Source organism: Mytilus trossulus, chromosome 14 (genome assembly GCF_036588685.1).
Source record: "Mytilus trossulus isolate FHL-02 chromosome 14, PNRI_Mtr1.1.1.hap1, whole genome shotgun sequence".
NCBI classification, from domain to species: domain Eukaryota; kingdom Metazoa; phylum Mollusca; class Bivalvia; order Mytilida; family Mytilidae; genus Mytilus; species Mytilus trossulus.
The window spans coordinates 38865820-38885436 of record NC_086386.1 but is presented as its reverse complement, the minus strand read 5'-3'; the positions used below and the strand labels follow the sequence as shown (position 1 = coordinate 38885436).

The 19617-nt window shown below is 32.7% G+C and overlaps 1 protein-coding gene and 1 long non-coding RNA gene across 2 annotated transcripts; both read left to right on the top strand.

The window, feature by feature from the left end:
- The first annotated feature begins 786 nt into the window (after positions 1-786).
- On the top strand, positions 787-9311 carry LOC134695775 (uncharacterized). Its single transcript, XR_010102844.1, has 3 exons — positions 787-1002; positions 7996-8043; positions 9283-9311. It is a non-coding gene; the product is annotated as an uncharacterized LOC134695775 (long non-coding RNA).
- LOC134695774 (heat shock 70 kDa protein 12A-like) lies at positions 9310-18732 on the top strand. Its single transcript, XM_063557186.1, has 6 exons — positions 9310-9426; positions 12693-12731; positions 13029-13337; positions 14719-14955; positions 15623-15782; positions 17458-18732. The coding sequence occupies exons 3-6, from the start codon at positions 13317-13319 to the stop codon at positions 18507-18509; spliced, it is 1470 nt and encodes a 489-aa protein (XP_063413256.1). The 5' UTR covers positions 9310-9426; positions 12693-12731; positions 13029-13316; the 3' UTR covers positions 18510-18732.
- The last annotated feature ends 885 nt before the right edge of the window (positions 18733-19617 follow it).

Below are 19617 nucleotides of genomic sequence, written 5' to 3'. Positions count from 1 at the left end.
GACCCTTTGATACTAGGATCGGAGCTGGCAGATTTTGTAAATACATTTATTGGCCAGGAAAAAATAGTAATAAATATGCTGGTTTCTGAAACTGAAACCTTCCACAAAATGGTGATCCGATTAGTGGAGAAAAATAGTTCTATAAATCTTTAATTCGTGAAGGGTAAGAATCAATAACGGCAGCAATACAATGAAAGTCTGTATATTTATAAGCGTTCAGTGGCGAATCTTCTGTAAATGGCTGTATCAGTACTAGTTAGAACAATGTTAAAAAAATCTATAAAATTCAAGTGTTTATTGGGGTTCTATTATCGTGACGTAATCAAAAGTTCCCTAGGTTAAACACATGTATAAGATAAAGTAGCTCTTTCAATTCCCCTTAATTTAATTACGTTTCCCAAGGATTTTTGCCAACTCAATTGAAGTTTCAAGTGGTATAATAGTGCCCCTTATACAGTGAGCGGAGCGGAATTAAAACAAAAAAGTTGAAGACTTTTTTTTTATATAAATAGTTAAGTACAATTTCAGAAATTTATTTTCGGAGAATGACTAAATTTCAAGCGATCAAAACTGAATAAAAAAGGGGGGGGAAATATTTTTCTTTTTAAAAAAAAATATTTTAACGCTTGATTATAGTAAAAAGTGTTAAATCTATTTATTTTTAAACTGTTGATAGAACATGAAAGTATCCACTTTACAATTTAATGAATGAGGAAATACGCACTTTCACATATCTCATATGCATGTATCTATAAATATATAATGTTAAAGTCAAAATATCACGTGATGAAAAAGGAAGTAAAATCTCATATCAACTAAATGATGTTTGTTGATTCAAAATGTTCAACTTTTTAAATATTCCGTAAGTTTTGCATCAAAAGTCTTTGAAAAGTCGGATTATTGATGACATTAGCCTACTACAGTATGAACAGAACCTAAATGCTATTTATCTAGGAGGAGATAGATATATATATCATGGGTAATAAGCAAAGTCAGCTAACGGTAAGTAAACATAATTGTCATGGTTATTTTTTTGATTAATTACCGAATACACAATGTGTATAAACTTTGACCTTACTACACAATGTTTAAATTTATTTACGTTATGTTTTTCTGTATGTAAATATTTAACAAAATTAATTGGTAACTGGTTTCATTGCGTTTCGAGGACACTGCCCTATTGCCCTACATACTTTGCTATCTAGAATGAGATCATTCCCCCATATTTAAGAATTTGCATGAGGTACATTTTGAACATTTATTGTTTATATTGTCTTCAATGACAAGCAGTACTAGTGATCTGTTCATTTGAAACCCTTTATAGTTTACCAACATTAACTGTAACCAGCTCATACAATGTTCAGATAGCTAGGATTGGTTGGGGATTTAACAGGAAATAAAAAAGGGGGATTCATTCGATACGTATCTATCTATATACATTTGTACTACCAGCTATAAACTTTCTAATCTCAATCTGATCATAAAGAAATGTTTCCCTGTAATTTTTCGAATTGATACATAGCATATTTTCAAATACCACTCATTGGTCACTATACATGCACATTTGACCAGTAACCAATAGTAGAAGTCACTGCCCTTCTTTAAACAGTCTAAAATATTGAGATTTGCAAAAAACCTTATAATAACAACTTATCTTAATGTTTTTATAGGTGTTCGCTTTTGCATATAGATATAATATGACAATATTTTGTTTTCGGTTCTTTAATTGATTTAATTGTTCAATTTAACTCCTCATTTCCTCATTGTCTTTCTACATATGCATGAGTGTAGAAGCTTACTAAACGGTCTTTTCTTCTAGTTAAGAATGAGACCAATCCATTTTCTATAGAAAATATAATACACTAGAAAGTTTATGACCCTGACACTGAAACACTATAGTTTACTAACTTAAAGGCATAATCGTAACACTACATATACAGCCTCGGTGTCCTCGATTGCGGGGAATTATGAGTTCAAATTCAGCTGGCAGTGTCTAAACAGACTTTAAAATTGTTATTGTCTGCGTCTCCTCCAAGCACGCAGCATATTAAGCAGTAAGAGGAAAGACTGGTCGTTTCGGAGTTTGATTAAAGTATTAGTCTGATAATTCAAGCCACACAGGATCATCAGATCAAATCCCGTCAAAAACTTTACTAGATTATAGATTATAGCAGAGTTATTTTATTCATATTTAATTATCATAGTCTCGTCCTGTATATGCATACTTATTATTTGCTTTTTGGCGCTAAACAGTAATCGTTCATCATCATCTCATTACCCCAAATATACACGAGGAAAAAGGAACCCATGGGGGAATGATCTGCACCTTTTGAAATTATTGGAGATTTACTAGACGTTTTCAACAAGACTTAGTGAATAAAGTTTTTTATTCCGAATTTCCGTGGCGAAAAAAGGGAAAGCGTACTTTACACTGAAAATTACGACTGATGTACGCATGCAAAATCCAATTCCCCTACTTCTAGTATGTGGTTTCTTTCTAATATAGACAATGTCAAGATAAACACAAGAAGCACTCAAAAACTGTGTTTGCTTTCCGCCACATATATCGTGTATTTGCATGGAAAAATTCCAATAACAAGCGATACATCTGACCAGTAGAGTAGACAAGAATCCTTGCCCTACCTAATCACAGTGTGGGAACGGAACTGTACGGTTTTCTAATAATTTGGTCATTCGGGAGACTGTCAAGCGGGGCTCCGACATTTGCAAAATAACAAGTTGCTTGATGGAAACTTTGATGAACTCTTATGCTACTATAAAACGTTTCTGTTTCAAGTTTTGATAGCTAAAACATTCTTTTATGTAAATACGAACCAATAAAATAATAAGAAAGATATATGCATCCAAACGTGTTCCTTAGAATGGAGCTCCGTGTAAAACGATCAAAACTGTCACACAACAGCGATAAAAAATGTTAAATAAACATCGAAAAATCAATGTTTGTTACCTGAATTTTCACATGTACAGGTACGTTACGCACGGTATTGGTGCCACTCAGCGTTACACGACGTTCCTGAATAAAACGACGATTTTGACGTTGTGCCACGGAAAGTTTCAAACGTTGACCGTATATTTTACTCATGTGAAAATACCACTTAAAGTACAGAGAAATTCGAAGTTACTTTTTATACGGTTTAATTTTTTCAAGCCGGTGTAAAATTCCATTGAATTAAAACAAAACTTTAAATACATGAACATTTTTTCAATTTTTGCAAGAAATTGTCTACAAAATTAACACAAACTAAAAATTTGATGTCTTGTAAAATGTTTTTAATATATAAAAAGAAGATGTGGTATGATTTCCAATGATACAATTCTCCACAAGAGACCAACATGACACAGAAATTAACAACTATAGGTTACTGTACGCCCTTCAACAACGAGCAAAGCCCTTACCGCATTGTCTGCGATAAAAGGTCCCGAAATAACAACGTAAAACAGGCAATTCAGACGAAAAAACTCACAGCCTAATTTATGTTAACAAATGAACGAAAAATATAAAAAAGAAGATGTGGTATGATTGCAAATGAGACAACTATCCACAAAAGACCAAAAATGACACAAACATTAACAACTATAGATCACCGTACGGCCTTCAACAATGAGCAAAGCCCATACCGCATAGTCAGCTATAAAAGGCCCCGATAAGACAATGTAAAACAATTCAAACGAGAAAACTAACGGCCTTATTTATGTAAAAAAAGCGAACGAAAAACAAACATGTAACACACAAACAAACGACAACCACAGGCTCCTGGCTTGGGACAGGCACATACATAAATAATGTGGCGGGGTTAAACATGTCAGCGGAATCCCAACCCTCCACCTAACCTGGAAAAAGTCGATCTGTTTATATATATTTTTTGGCGTTTTTTTTATCTTCAAAATGTTTTAAAACTTTAAAACTTAGTTTGATACTATGAGTGAAACAAATGCACTAAATTTGCAGGACAAATCTGAGGCTAACCTCTTTACTCTTAGGACGAGCGTATCATGGCTGTCTTTGCTTGTAACCTTCAATGTCTCATTTTCTTCTCGTTTTTTTACTATTTGTGTATTCTGCTCCCTCAATTTACGTTTATGTGCAAATGCATCTTGATGTGTCTTTGATTATGTGAGAGATGAAGGATGTATATCGCCAGATATTTTTCTTTTCATAATCTTATTTATCAACACTTTAATCCTGTGACTTTTATTACTAACGTTAATACAATAGTCCCAGAATTTGGTTTTATTTAAAATATTTTAAACAGTGACTTATACTTATACTTATATTTATTTTAATGTATAAGTAAGTCCACAATCATATAATTACATCAATCCCGATTTTAAGGAAAATGTTAAAAATAGCATATTTCAAAAAACTTTATAAAATGTGCATAAAGTTTGAAAAAGAAATCCGTGCTCTTCTGCTGCCGTTGTCAGCTTTCAAGGATTTAAAGTTTGTCGGGGTCTAAATTTTTTTTTTTTTAAAAGAAAATATTTTTATTGATTATAATTTTTAAATCGGGATGGTTTTACCAAATAATAAAGAAAATTCATGTTATGTAGGAATTTACACATTTTGTATATAAATCAGGCCGTTATTTTTCTCGTTTAAATTGTTTTACATTTCTCATTTCGGGGTCTTTTATAGCTGACTATAAGGTAATGGTTTTGTTCATTGTTGATTGCATATAGAAATTATTGATTGGTCTTATACGGCCGCATCTTGTACTTTATTATGAAAATGAGAACGGTGATTATGTATTGATTTGTTTTTACTTTCGGAAACATATTTTACGAGTTATCCTTTCGTCTGATATTTTTTTCACAAACTCAAGCTTCAAAAAATTAACGGCGATCAATACTTTTTTTATAATGTTTGAAATTATAGAATTTGGCAAAGTATGGAAAACTCTTACACAGACGAATACCTCTCTCACAAATTACCACCAAGGTCGAAATGCGATTTTTAATAATGCAATTATTTTTATTTGACTAGATACGTATTTATAAGTAACTGTAATGTATATGTGCATGTTCACATGGATCAGTGTTTTCTCAAGCGAACAACTATGAACCAGTATGCATTTCATGCACTTTGTATACTATACATTTTTGGGGGTTCATACAGCGCTTCCATTTTCAACATATAACGAGTATCGGGTTACACTAAATCTTCTTTGACAATTTTTTTAAAACTGTTTCCAAACTGATTATTTTTATGTTTTCGGTGTCTTTGGTTTTGTTTTTACATTGTTTTACAATTTTAATCAAAGTACTGCAAAACTGAACATCGGATGACCGCAAGTTCTTGTGGATGGTCTCTAGCACTTGTCTCAGAAAAAAAAATCACCTTTGATCGCATTTTCTTTTTCAATGTATCTTGCTTTTATAAAATGGGAGTGTGGTCATTAGTAAGTTATCTCTTTGTTATAGCTCCGGGATCTTTTCTTTATGAAGTATCCGAGTTAGTTATTTCGACATATTATATCCTTGAAACAATAAATTAATGTATATTAAACGAGAACTTTATTTTATATAGATCAGACCATTTCATGAAATAAGTTATGCTAAATATACAAGAACAGTCGTATACAGTTTAACGTTATTATAACGCGAACGTCAAATTACGGTTATGGGGACATTTCATTGGACATCTTAGATCGTTTCGGATTTTCTACCTGAAACTCAAACAAAAGTACATATCATATCATTTTAAAGGAAATTAAATGTATTTTCCATTCATATCAGTTAACAGGTGTTTAAAATCTGAGATATAGTAGAATTTCGTTTGATAAAAAGCCTCTATATTATTTGTGTTATTTTGTCCAGCGGGACATTTCATTGGACACGGGAATATAACGATGTTTTTGAAATAAGACCGCAGTTACATAATAATGACTTCAGATAGCTTCTTCAGGACATGCATAATTTTTCTGATATCATTAAAATCCATTTTTGTCCGTTATATCTTATAAAAATGAAGACAGAAAAAAAATAATTACGGGTTGAGCAGCTAATTGGGACATTTTTTCTCTTTTTTATTTAAACTCTTCTGACAATCTTCCTTCTCTTAAAGTTAAAAACGTCAATTACTTCATTTAATGTATATATATATACAATACAGTTGTAAAATTTAAAACCATTCTACTTACTAATGAATCCGCACTGGGATTTCAAAGACGCACATGAAACAAAATTGTAACAGCGGGACACCCTTGAAATGACATTATAGGCATTGAAATGAGCCAAGTTTTTCATTAAAAAATTATAGACAAAATACAAAATCATCAATGTTATTGATTTCTATGGTTTATTTCCTTTCGAATGATATGCATTACATGCATATGTATTGTATAGGAGAAGAGTTTGAATTTGAATAACCCGCCTTCTTACCCATATTTCCAAAGTGACACCAATATCGTGCGCAACTTTACAACAAACCAGTTTTAACATTTTTATCAAGTTGAATTCAAAAATAAAACATATCGACAGCGGTGTACTAAAAGTCCTAGTTAATGACCCGTCTTATCAACTCAATGTTTAATACGAACCCACGCAATATTGACAAATAAAATGTGCATCAATAAACTTTAAAAGTGTTTTGTAAAGATATAAGTTATCGTGTGTACAAATGTAGTGTGCATTGCAGATGTTTTTCAATATTGAGTAATAAGAAAAAAATAGAAATAAGGATGTTCATAAAACTTGAGCTCATATAAACACTATTTGAAAGATATTATATTAAATGTTGGTTGTTTTCATAGTTACTAAACATACAATAGATCATACATATAATTTTGCAATCAAAACCAAACAAAAGATTACAGAGATATGTGTAGTGACAAAGCAAATTGAATACCTATATTTTTAGATTGAATCAAGAGTATTGCACCGTTAAACTCTCATCTAATGTATTGGGGTTTGTATGGGGGAATAATGGAACAAAACGTGCATGATAAAAGGGAAAAAATCCACAACAAAAAAGGAGCAGAGAAAAATTGGGTGTTTAGTTTAAAATAACATAGCATAATGGCTGATACAAATAGATAAAGAATAGACAAAAATGATATTACAAAATTGAAGAATAAAGCTGGTACAAAATGTATATATATGTGCTATATGGTCGGGTTGTTGCCTCTTTGACAAATTCCCCATTTCCCATTCTCAATTTAATCGACACATTGTACTTGTTCAAATCTTGAAGGTATTTGACCTTGAGATAATAATTGAACGACTTCTGATAAGTTTGATGACATATTTTGTTAAATTGTTCGGTTGAAATGTTCGAAGATCTTTATTAGACTTAAATCTAAAGATTATAAAAATGAGTTCTTTTAAACAACATTTAATTCTTTGTTTTTATAAAAGATAATAAAATGATAAACAATATATGTTAACTGTTTGTCTTTTGATCTTTCTAAACCGATAAAGAAAGTGGTAAGTCATGCAGACAGAAATCCAACGACAGTCACATAAAAAATATACCAAGAAGACCCAGTAATCATAAGAGCTCATTGTCATTCTGCTGCATTATACAATATGGGTGCTGATTTCTTCATCTCTCTCGATCTCGCTATGACATTTAAGATATGTTGTTGCATGAATTAATCAGCTAGTATCGAATACACATTACATCAAACCCTCCTTCTGTATGACTGTTTATGTTGTTATTATTATTTATCATAATTATTACTATCTTTTTTATAGTCTTATTATCATTACATCTTGTTCGTTATCGAGTTTCTTTTTATTATAATCTTCTTTTATGTTCCATGTTACCTCTCTTCTTTTTCTATAACTAATGATTGAGTTTTTGGTTGATTAACGTCCAGTGGCAAGTATTTCATGCATGTTTAGGACGAGTATATAACTTATGTCTTCCTCGTCAATATACCGCTTTATGGTCTTTTTGCGATGGGGCGGCGTAAAGCAAACACCAATCAATCAATATCTTTATATTATTATCTAGAAATCTTTTATTTTCAGACAAGTGAGAAACCGGCGAGGCCTAGTACAGCACCACCAGCACCACGGGTAAAACTTTTACTAAAAAATATAATTGGTTTGATAGCTATGAGAAGGCACCAGAAAAAAATCTTTTTTATACGACCGCAAAAATTGAAATTTGTTTGGTCGTATATTGGTATGACGTCGTCGTCGTCCGAAGACATTTGGTTTTCGCACTATTACTTTAGTATAAGTGAATAGAAATATATGAAATTTAAACACAAGGTTCATAACCATAAAAGGAAGGTTCGGATCGATTATGGGAGTTTTGGTCTCAACAGTTTAGAAATTAGTGACAAAAAAAGGTCCCAAACCAAATAAGTATTTTTCTTAAGTTTTTTTAAGGTTTTTGCACAATAACTGTTACTGTAGTATAAGTAAATAGAAATCTATGAATTTTTTTTAAAAACAAGGTTTATGACCACACAAGTAAGGTTTGGATTGATATTTGGAATTTTGGTCCCAACAGTGCACAAATTGAACTATACGGTTTTTTTTTATAGTTCTTCTTGTATTTGTAAATATTTCATTAATTGCCATTAAGACTAGAAATACTTGTGATAAATATTCAGTGCTGTATCAAGCTTAAAAGAAGGACAAAAGATACCAGTGGCAAAGAGACAGTCAAACTCATATATCTAAAATAAACTGACAACGCCATGGCTAAAAATGAAAAAGACAAACAATATTACACATGACACGACATAGAAAACTAAAGAATAAAAAACACGAACCCCACCAAAAACTAGGGGTGATATCAGGTGCTCCGAAGGGTAAGCAGATCCTGCTCCACATGTGGCACCCATCGTGTTTCTTATGTGATAACAAATTCGGTAAAAAAATGTTAAATGTTGTGTCCGTGCTTGTCCTAACTGTTCAGGGTTCGACCTCTGCGGTCGTATAAAGCTGCGCCCTGTGGAGCATCTGGTTATATATAAAAATTAAGCATGTTACAGGTGGTCATTAGAAATAGTGTGTGATATTTTCTCATTGTCTAACCCAGCTGTAAAAGCGTTCATTTTGCTGTGTTAAATATATATAAATATGCAGCCACATCTGATTGGATTGCGTGTAAAAAAGAAAGCCCACGTGCTTAAAAACCACTACAACTTTTCGAGGGGTATACAAAAGACCTTTTGGCAAACTAGTATAATATTTGAATAGCCTTAATCTATGAGTATGTTTCGTTTCTCAGTTTCATTAATGAGTTGGGTGTGTCCGTTAAAAGCTTCAAATATGCATATAGACTGTTTCCATTTATTAAAGGGAAGTGACAAAAAACCTGTTACCAAAACATCACAGGATGATTTGAAAACAACAACCACCTCTAGACAACCAAGTGAAAAGACAAAAACACCTGACAAAACAACGGCTGCTGAACCTTCAAAAAGGCCTTCCAAAAAAACAGAGGTATAGTTTTGAGTTTTTTTCCGTAGGGAACTTACTTACTCCAGCTTGGACAAGACGGAATATTTAAAATTTAAAACACGCGACATTTCGGAGTAGAAGCAAAGACTGACTCACTAAGTTATAATAATAATAATAATAATAATAATAATAATAATAATAATAATAATAATAATAATAATAATAATAATAATAATAATAATAATAGCTTTATTTAAAGAGATAAGTTATGTTGGCTAGGAGTCAGAAAACTGCATGTGTCTAGGTACTTGTCTTTGCAAAAAATGTTAAGCTATGATCAGTGTAATTCATGAAAATTCTGTATTAGGCTTCATATTTTTATTTTTGATATGTTTAAGACAAGAGTCAACTAAAATAGTTTGATAAAACAAATTAATATTATCACCTTGGTCTATGGATATATTAGTTGACAATTTTCCAACTTGAAAATATTTGATAATTCGTTTATCGTGGTAACCAACTTTCCCTACTTGTATCCATCTTTTCAAATGTTTCATTTATATCTTACATTATAGATTAAAAGCCGTTTCCGTAGCAACTTTATATTTATACTGCCTCCAGTTGATCAATTAAACTATTGCAGGTGAATATCCTTCACTATGGATGTATCAGCCTATGCATGGAGGAAGTACACATTTTAGCATGTATTTTGTCAAAAGGGGCGTAAACCCTTAACCTCCTCCCAAGCCCCCCTCAAAACTCCCGAATTCGTCACTTTGGATAAAGAATAATGGAGGGGTAAGAGTGTTTTACGCGAAGTTTTGGTAAGATTGCGGTTAAACTATAACGGATAAACGAGTCTTATTTACCGCGAATTCTTCCCACTTCTATCATTTTACAGTGATAGTGGTTTTACTCTTAGACAAATATCTGCGGCATTATAAATTCTATGTAGAGTTGTCTCTCTTCAAATGTTTATTGCGTTTAAATTTTGTTATATAAGTTCCAAAATATGTATGCGTAGTTTCAAAACTTTACACATATAGGCTGTACAATATTTTACTCACTGATATTTATGTTTCAAATGTGAACACCCAGTTTTTTCACACTAAATCACAAGTCAAGACAATTTGAAATAGTTGTTCAACCAGCACAAAATAAAACAACTATAAAATTCGATTCCAAATTATTGTTTTATCATTTTAAAATTAAATAAGCACATACATTACAAAACGTTCTCTGTTTTAGTATAAGCCATGTCGCATTGCTAATTTATCTCCTTACCCCGATTTACTCAACAGTGAATAAAATACAACATGACGTTTTACATAGTGTACTGATATGCAATATTTCAATACCGAATGCTTCGAAGGAAATAAAATCCATTTGTAATTTTCATGTTGCACATTTTTGTCCGGCGGAGGACATTTCAGCGCATTGATAGGACATTTGAGCGAAAAAAAATAGGACGTTTGAGTGCCAAAGTAAAACCCATTTGAGCGCCAGAATTTTAACCCATTTTAGCGAAAATTAAAATTGTCAAAGCCCATTTGAGCGAAATATTTTTTAACCCCTTTTAGTATAAAGATTAATATATAATAAATCGAAAAATGTTTAAGACTCGAGACAGCACAATATAAAACAATATAAATCTTTTCAATTAAAATACAGCACTAAAAGTCTAAAAGGTTAAATCAAATGTTAAAAGTCTGTTATAGCCTGGAATTTATAAAATAGAGAACGCACGTAATGGGCTCTAGATATATCCCCTGTACAATACGGTTCATAAAATTGCATTAGGAACTGATCTTTCTCTTGATCTTTTCTCGATTGTGGTGTACTTTCCTCTAGTTCGTTGTTGTTTGTAATTTTATAATAGTATCGAGGAAAACATAAATTGCGGGGTGACAACTATAAAATTGCTCATTATAATGGGCATGGAACGACTATGGACCATCATTTGTTCGCTTTGAGTTGCAGGGAATTTCTGTCTAAAGCTTAGGTGGAAACATCGAATCTTCAGAAACAATCAGATACATTTTGATAATCTAGAAATGCTATGCCGAATAAACCTTTCAGCCATTTGCCTTCATCTGATTCACCCTCTTTGTATTCATCACTTAATCCAACCTTTTGAATATTTAACAAACATCTCCATGCTATCTCTTGGTTTTTCCATACTCTGTCTATCCTATATCAGAATCCATCACAAATTAAACTTCTTTTCCTTCGTTCGTTTCAACAACTTGTATTTTCATGATAAAAATATAAACAACTAAACATTACACCAATATCAAGTACTGTTCATGGTTTATATAAGTAAGGTGAGCATTATTAAAGCAGGTATATTTGCGCTTAAATGGGCTATCGAAAATACAGGTGAGCGGATTAATCCGGCGCTTAAATGGGCTCTAATGTTGGCGCTCAAATGTCCCCTAGTAGTTTTATTTTTTTCGCTCAAATGTCCTGCGCCCATTTTTGTCACTGTCGTTAACTTATCAAGCATACATCTCAAATCATCAAATCAGTAGTCTAAGAAAACAGTAAAAATACATATCGTGTCTTCATTTTTTTCATTTTTAACCGAAACCACTTCCACTTCAAAAAGTCATAAACGGTGGAAACAAATCCCACAAAAAAACAAAGGCAAACAAAACAAACAAAATGTTTTTCTTTAGTTCATGAAAAAAGTTCACATATAATTTCGATTACCTCGGTAGCTGATGTTCGGTTTTTCTTTGACAAGTCTGCACTGCGACTGCGTGGTGGAGGTGACTGAAATTCAAAATAGAAAAAAAACAACTTATGAATGGTGGAATTTTATGTTAATTGATCCATCATACATAGCGTATAGACAATCGTTTTATAGCTTCCTTTAAATTACAAAGCTATAAAAAGCATTTCACTAACGAAATAAAAGTACTAAAGACTTTTTGGGAGGTTTATTTTGTTTGTTTTGTTTGCCTTTATTTTTTTGTGGGATTTGTTTCCACCGTTAATGACTTTTGAAGTGGGAGTGGTTTTGGTGAAAAATAAAAAAAAATAAAGACACGATATGTTTTTTTTTACTGTTTTCTTCGATTTCTGATTTGATGATTTGAGATGTTTGATAAAAATAAACTACAGTGACAAAAATGTGCAACATGAATATTACAAATGGATGTTATTTCTTTTGAAACATTCGGTATTGAAATATTGCATATCAGTACACTATGTAAATACTAAAACTTTTAACTAGTCTTCCCCCTGAGTAGGAATGATTACAAAGAAATTTAATATTGATTTGTATTTTATACTTTTCCTTTCAGGTGAAACCACAAGATGCCAATATTGTCAAAGACATTGAGGTAGGTCAGGAACATAAATGTAAGGATGTGTTTCTTACTTCCTGTTGCAAATAGTGTTGTATATAGACACTTAAACTTTAGGCCAACAGTGCCTCAAAGTACAGATAATGTTTTCTAATTATGATAATTGGATACTAAAATAAAAAAAAGAATCTCTTTCATTTTAAACATTAGGGAATTTTGCAGACGATTTGAGTTTTTACTGTGCAAGAAATCTTCGTTTACATCGTGAAATACTTGATTTTTAACTGTTTGTCTATCCCAAGAAAGGTTTTAAACATATTTTCATTTTTTCAGAATAAAAAGAAAAATAAACTTCTAGTCGCTGCAATTGACTTTGGGACAACCTATTCAGGATATGCCTGCTTAACTAAGGACGAATTTGAAAATAATAAAGGTGACAACTCTAAAATACATTGTCCGCACTGGGAACGAGAAGCAGGCTTGAGTTACAAGGCACCTACGTCCGTTTTATTTCGTCCTAATAAAACCTTCCATAGTTTTGGATTTGAGGCGGAGAAATATTACCACGAAAATTCTGATAATATTGACTTCAAAGAATGGTACTTCTATAAACACTTTAAAATGAAACTCTACACAGATAAGGTAAGCTTACTGTAGTCTTAGATCTTTTGTTACCTATTCTGACATCGGACTCGACACTTCTTTTAAACTGAGTTGTTAGATCTTTGACATATTCCCTATTACCAATCTCAATTTTATTGAGCATCTATATATTCTACTAAAATAACGAGATCCAATTTGTTACCCCGCATGATATCAAAACAACGAATCAAAGAGTTCGAATTCATTGATAACTAATATAAGATAATAGAATTATTTACAATTTTAGCGCGGTCACAATTCCAGGCCCTTTTGATTTTCAACATACATAATATAATCAATAATTAACAAGATCCGGGTCGAATCCGATACTAATACCAATAGTATATGTCACATGTAGTTTCCGGTTGTACTCTCTGTAAATCCCTTCTCTATCAGAAGCACTTGACACTCTTTTAGTAGGTTTTATGATATATCTATAGTACACAAGTCTGTTTTCCTCCACCTCAATATCACTTTTAATTTTAAATAATTTAATTTTGGATGTAACACATCTCCTGATTGGCTGACGTTATTTTGTTATGAGCCCATAGACATAATTCAGTCATGTGACCATGACGTTATCAACGTTTTTTTCATGGTTTTCTACGGTTTGAAATGGAACTTAGAATTATAAAAAATGACTGTAATATTTTTTCTGTCTATTCGAAATAACAAAAAATTTGGTGCACACTGTTAAATGACCCGCTACGCGCGTTATTCATTGTGCACCAAATTTTTTATGTTATTTCTTCATAGACAGAAAAAATGTTACAGTCATTACTTTCAAATTAGTAAAAACAATAACTAAGTCTATAGTAAGGTTAATGTAGTAAGCAAAACAGAACAGGATCAATCAGAAAGATTTTGAAAGCAGTGAAAAAAGAGGGACGAAAGATACCAGAGGGACAGTCAAACTCATAAATCGAAAATGAACTGACAACGTCTAGCTAAAAATGAAAGAAGACAAACAGACAAACAATATAACACATGACACAACATAGAAAACTAGAGAATAAGCAACACGAACCCCACCAAAAACTAGGCATGATATCAGGTGCTCCGGAAGGGTAAGCAGATCCTGCTTCACATGTGGCGCCCGTAGTGTTGATTATGTTATAAAAACAGGAAAGCTGTGCACCTTACAATTAGCATCATTTTTGCTCCGATAACATAGTTAAAAAAAAGTTTTAAAAAAGTACAAAACTGAAAAGCATTGAGAACCGAACATTCCGAAAATGTTTGGATAATAAATCTAAGATAATCTATTCCTGGAGTAGAAAATTATTAGTATTTTGAAAACAACAATTCATAATTCAATTTTTTGTTCGATTATAGTTCACAGTTGATATAACATAAACATTTTTTTTTTTAATTATACAAGGATGAGTTAACACAAGATACGATCATAGAAGACAGTAGGGAAGCTGGAAACAGAATGAAAGCTGTGGATGTTTTTGCCTCCGTCATTAGGTACTTTAAAGATCATCTACTAAAGTACTTCAAAGACAGAAATGATGACAAGGAGTATTTTGACAACAATGACATTCATTGGGTGATCACAGTACCGGCTATCTGGGATTTAAAGGCAAAGCAGTTTATGAAAGACGCAGCAAGACAGGTAATGGTTTCATACATTTGTTTCTGAAATTACCAATAAAAATATGAAATGTAACATTTATGATGTCACTAGCTTCCACAATTAAGTGTACATCTAAATAAAAGAAAAAAAAAACTTGTGTTTAATGATCCTCAATGGAGCTACAAAAATCTTATTATAAGTACTAAATGCTATTTTTAGTAGTTGTTATGCGCTTCATACAAAATATATTTCGGTCAACACTTTTACACCCAAATAAATTTACCAAAAAAAACCCTTTCAACTCTTAAACAAATGGTGATAAATACTCAAGTGCTTTAAAGACTTTCAAACTCATTAGTCGAAAATAAACTGACAACACCAAAGAACAGTATACACAACAAAACGTAGAAAACTAAAGACTGAACCACATGAATCCCACCAAACAACCGGGGATGATCCGAGGTGCCCCGGAAGGGTAAGCAGATTAGGCTTCACATGTGGCCCCTGTCAACTTATCAAACCATTTAGATCACTTATATTATAAAATTTTAAAAAAGCAACAAAAGATCTACCAATACCACCGTTTCTCATATGACAACACAGTTTCTCATATGACAAAGTAAAACAAATAAAAAAGCAACATTAAGATATAAGAAAGATGTTTCTATACTTTCCAGCAACTTTGAATTTATCTTTATAATTATAGGCAGGAATATCTGGTGATCAGCTGACTTTAGCTTTGGAACCTGAAGCAGCATCGTTGTATTGTCGAAAAGTTCCTGTTTCAGTGGAAACAACAAAGGATGGTGGAAAGGCTATTGCAGCAATGCAGAATGGATCACAGTACATCGTTTTCGACCAAGGAGGTAAAGCCGTCAGTATATTCGAGCCATTCATTTAAAAACCTTAAGGGTTGATTGGGGTATTATATAGACGAACGTTCATGCCTTGGTCTTCTTCCGACTGCCAGTAAAATCTTTCTCGAAACCTGCCATTCATTTTGCTGTACGGGATGTATAGATTCGCAGTCCCGTCCAGTCAGATTGGAGACGTAAATTCCGATGCATCTGTTATAGAGAGTGTCATGCTCCCTTCACGCTAAGAAACAAGGAACAACTCTTTGAAAGGACTGGAGGTGTCGTGGTGAAACTTAATGCTAAATTTGTTTCACTTTAATTCTAAAATATCTTCATTTTCCAGTGGCCTTTTAAAATTCCCGTTAATCATCCTGCTGTCGATGCGCTATTGCAGGATCTACATGTACTTATTGTATTTATTGTAGGGATGTCAAAAGATCAGAGATTTAATACTCGAGTACTAGGTCATGATACTCGCGAGTACTCGAGATAGAATCATATTCAATACAGTGTGGTCCTGGCCATTGATTGACGATCTAAATTATCCCATTGACTGGGACAGATTAGGTGAACGTTTGTCTGTAACGACCATTACTCACTTCTTACTTATTATAGAATTTAAACTGTGGGGTCACCAAAGGTTCTTAACGCCTCTAATAATAAAAGAATTCGAAAAATTATTCAGGAATAACCGTTATGTTTTGATTTATATTATTGATATAAATCAACACATTGTATTATCCCGGGTTCGTTTTTCGAATTGCTTTATTTAGGTGTTGAGAACCTTTGGTGACCCTACAGATTCAGTGTCTTTAACAAGTACATAGTAAGCAGTGGTTGTTACCCACAAACGTTTACCTAATCTGTCCCAGTCAATGGGATAATTTAGGTCGTCAATCAATGGCCAGGACCACACTGTTTTGAATATGATTCTATATCATAAAGTTATGGTGAAAAGTATTGATTTTTGTTGGGATGCTGTATTATTGTTATAACTTCTCATCAATTAAATTATAATAAGATGACACTGCTTGGCATATTTACGAAAGACATACGTAATCTGCAGAACTCAAAATGTTCGCATGACTACTAAATATAAAGTCTTTAATTCTAAGTTTTGTTACAAGTCCTGCTCATGAAAACAGCATTGGAAGGAACTGGCGTTGATAATACTGCTTAATAAAATTAAGAATGTAAAAGATGAATGCGTCAGAGACAACAACCCAACCATAGATCAGAAAACTTAAGCTAAACACGTTTTGTGATTATAGATAATTCTTACGGCTGATTTCAGTGGAGGCATTTTAACGTACTGAATTTAAATGAATGACGTAAAATTTAAGGTGAACTGTATTTGCGTTGATTTACGAATTGGATGTGTCAATGGGAACAAAATTAATGGAAAATACCTGAAGATTTTCAAAAGACAAACGAGCCCGTATCCGAGTACTCAAATTGTACTCGAGAACTGGACGTTCCGATGGCGTGGTCGAGTACTCGTTGCGATCCCTAATTTATTGTTTAGGTATTTCATCTAGAACATGCATGTATTGTAAGCTCAATAAATGGCTTTCCCTTAATGACCACAGCTAGAAACTGTCTTTTAAAAAGATACTTGCTAATAGATATATATATATATATACCGGTATGTGGTCTCTTAACTAAAACTAATTCTTTTTTGTAGGTGGTACTACAGATATAACAGTTCATGAAGTAACTGGTCAAAATACACTGAAGGAAATTCACCAGGCTTGCGGGGGTCATTATGGTGGAACTACAGTCAATGCCGAATTCTACAAATTTTTGACGACCCTATTAAGTGGACCGGTAATAAAAGAGATTCGCGATAATCATCCCTCCGAATATTTCGATTTTATGACAGCTTTCGAACACAAAAAGACATCATTCTCCGTTGACGAGAAATCCATGATAACTGTCCGGATTCCTGTTGTCTGGATGGAAGTGTTTAAAGACAACACAGATGAAACTTTAGAGGAAGCTATCTTGGATTCGGCCTACAAAGGCAAAGTCACTATAAACAAAGATAAACTAAGGATGAAATATGAACTTTTCCGCAAGTTTTTCGACTATTCAATTAACAATGTACTGAGAGTATTCGAAGACCTGTTTAAAAAGCCAACAATAGCAAATATAAGAACAGTTTTGGCTGTTGGTGGTTATTCCGAATCACCTGTTCTTATAAACGCCATAAAAGAGAAATTTCCAAACCTTACCATTATAGTTCCAAAAGACCCAGGTCTCGCTGTCCTGAAAGGCGCCGTTTTGTACGGATTCGAACCCCAGGCAATTACGGAAAGGGTATCGCAATATACGTATGGTGTAGCAATGCAGAAACCGTACGACCCGGCTATATACGACGTTAGCAAAATTTCAGCTGTCCGTGGACGTGGAGGTCAACCCATGGTTGATGATGTTTTTGATAAACATATCGAAATTGGAAAGGTTTGTAAAATTGGAGAATTTGAACAGGAGCACGATTACTACCCATTGGTTAAAGAAACAAAAATTGCTCATTTTGAATTTTATGCAAGCGAATTGCAATCGCCAAAATATACGACTGATCCCAAATGCCAAATGATAGGAACTTTTAAAGTAGAACTTTCAAAAGCTGGCAGAATTTTTCTTAAGCTTAATGCTAGTGGTACAGAAATATTAGGAATAGTCCGCGAGGAAGAGACGGAGAAAGAAAGTCGTGCTTACTTTAGTTTGATGTAGTGAGATAAAATTCATAGTGACATATATAATTCTACTTTGACTAACCTCAATAGTTCGTATACTGACCCATTGCAGTTTGTCATATAAGTACCTTTGTGACACTAAAAATAACGAAATGGAGTACAAATTCGAAATCGGAACCGAATAATGAATGTTGACTTAATTGAAATAAAAATCTATAATTTATGTACTTTATCATAGAATGATAAAATGTTTAAACTGAGTTATGTTTGTCCTGTGAGCATTCTGTCGATGAAACCAAGCATAGAATGTTGCTAATTTCGTATGGTACATTTTGTAACGTCTCCTGATCACATGATTTTTAACTGAAATGACACAAATAACCACTCATCTGCTGGGATAAATATCTTGCAATTTGTCATAAAATCTTTACTAACTATAGGGCTGCACCCTTTCTTCGTATTCTGCTTGCACTAGCTGTAAGCCACCAATCTTTGTATAGTGTCCTCTTTTTGGTCCGAAACATATCAATATCGGTTTTTTTTAACGGAGGAGATTATTTCTTATCATCGACCAAATCCGTTTTGAAATATTGCGTTCCATGCTATAGACTATATCTACTTCCGTCTTTGGAAAATTTATTATCAATCGGAAATGGTTTGTATGTAAAATGAACTGCCGGTTAAAATAACTGCTTACAACATGTATAAAAAAAACACTACTAAAACACAACCAATGCTTACATTAATCATTAGTTAAAGTTTAAATTTGGATGTCTGATAAATGTTATGAATTATGGAATGCTTATGTGAATAATGTGACCTCGGAAAATTTAAACGGAAACAAAAATGTCAATGGAAGTAATTAAATCAAATGTTACATTAACTTTTGACTTTTAAAAATATCATAAAAAAAAGCCGTAAAGTTGCCCTTCGAGTTAGAATTTTATTAAAATACAACCCCCTTCCCCAATTGCAACTGTGGTCAACGCTACATAGGTGCGTTTTAAATCAGAATTAGGGCCAACGGTCGTACAAATGTACTTGTTAATTTCTGTGTTATTTTTGTCTCTTGTGGAGAGTTGTCTCATCGGCAATAATACCACTTCTTTTTTTATATTGGTACTCGGGATAACAACTTTGTGCTT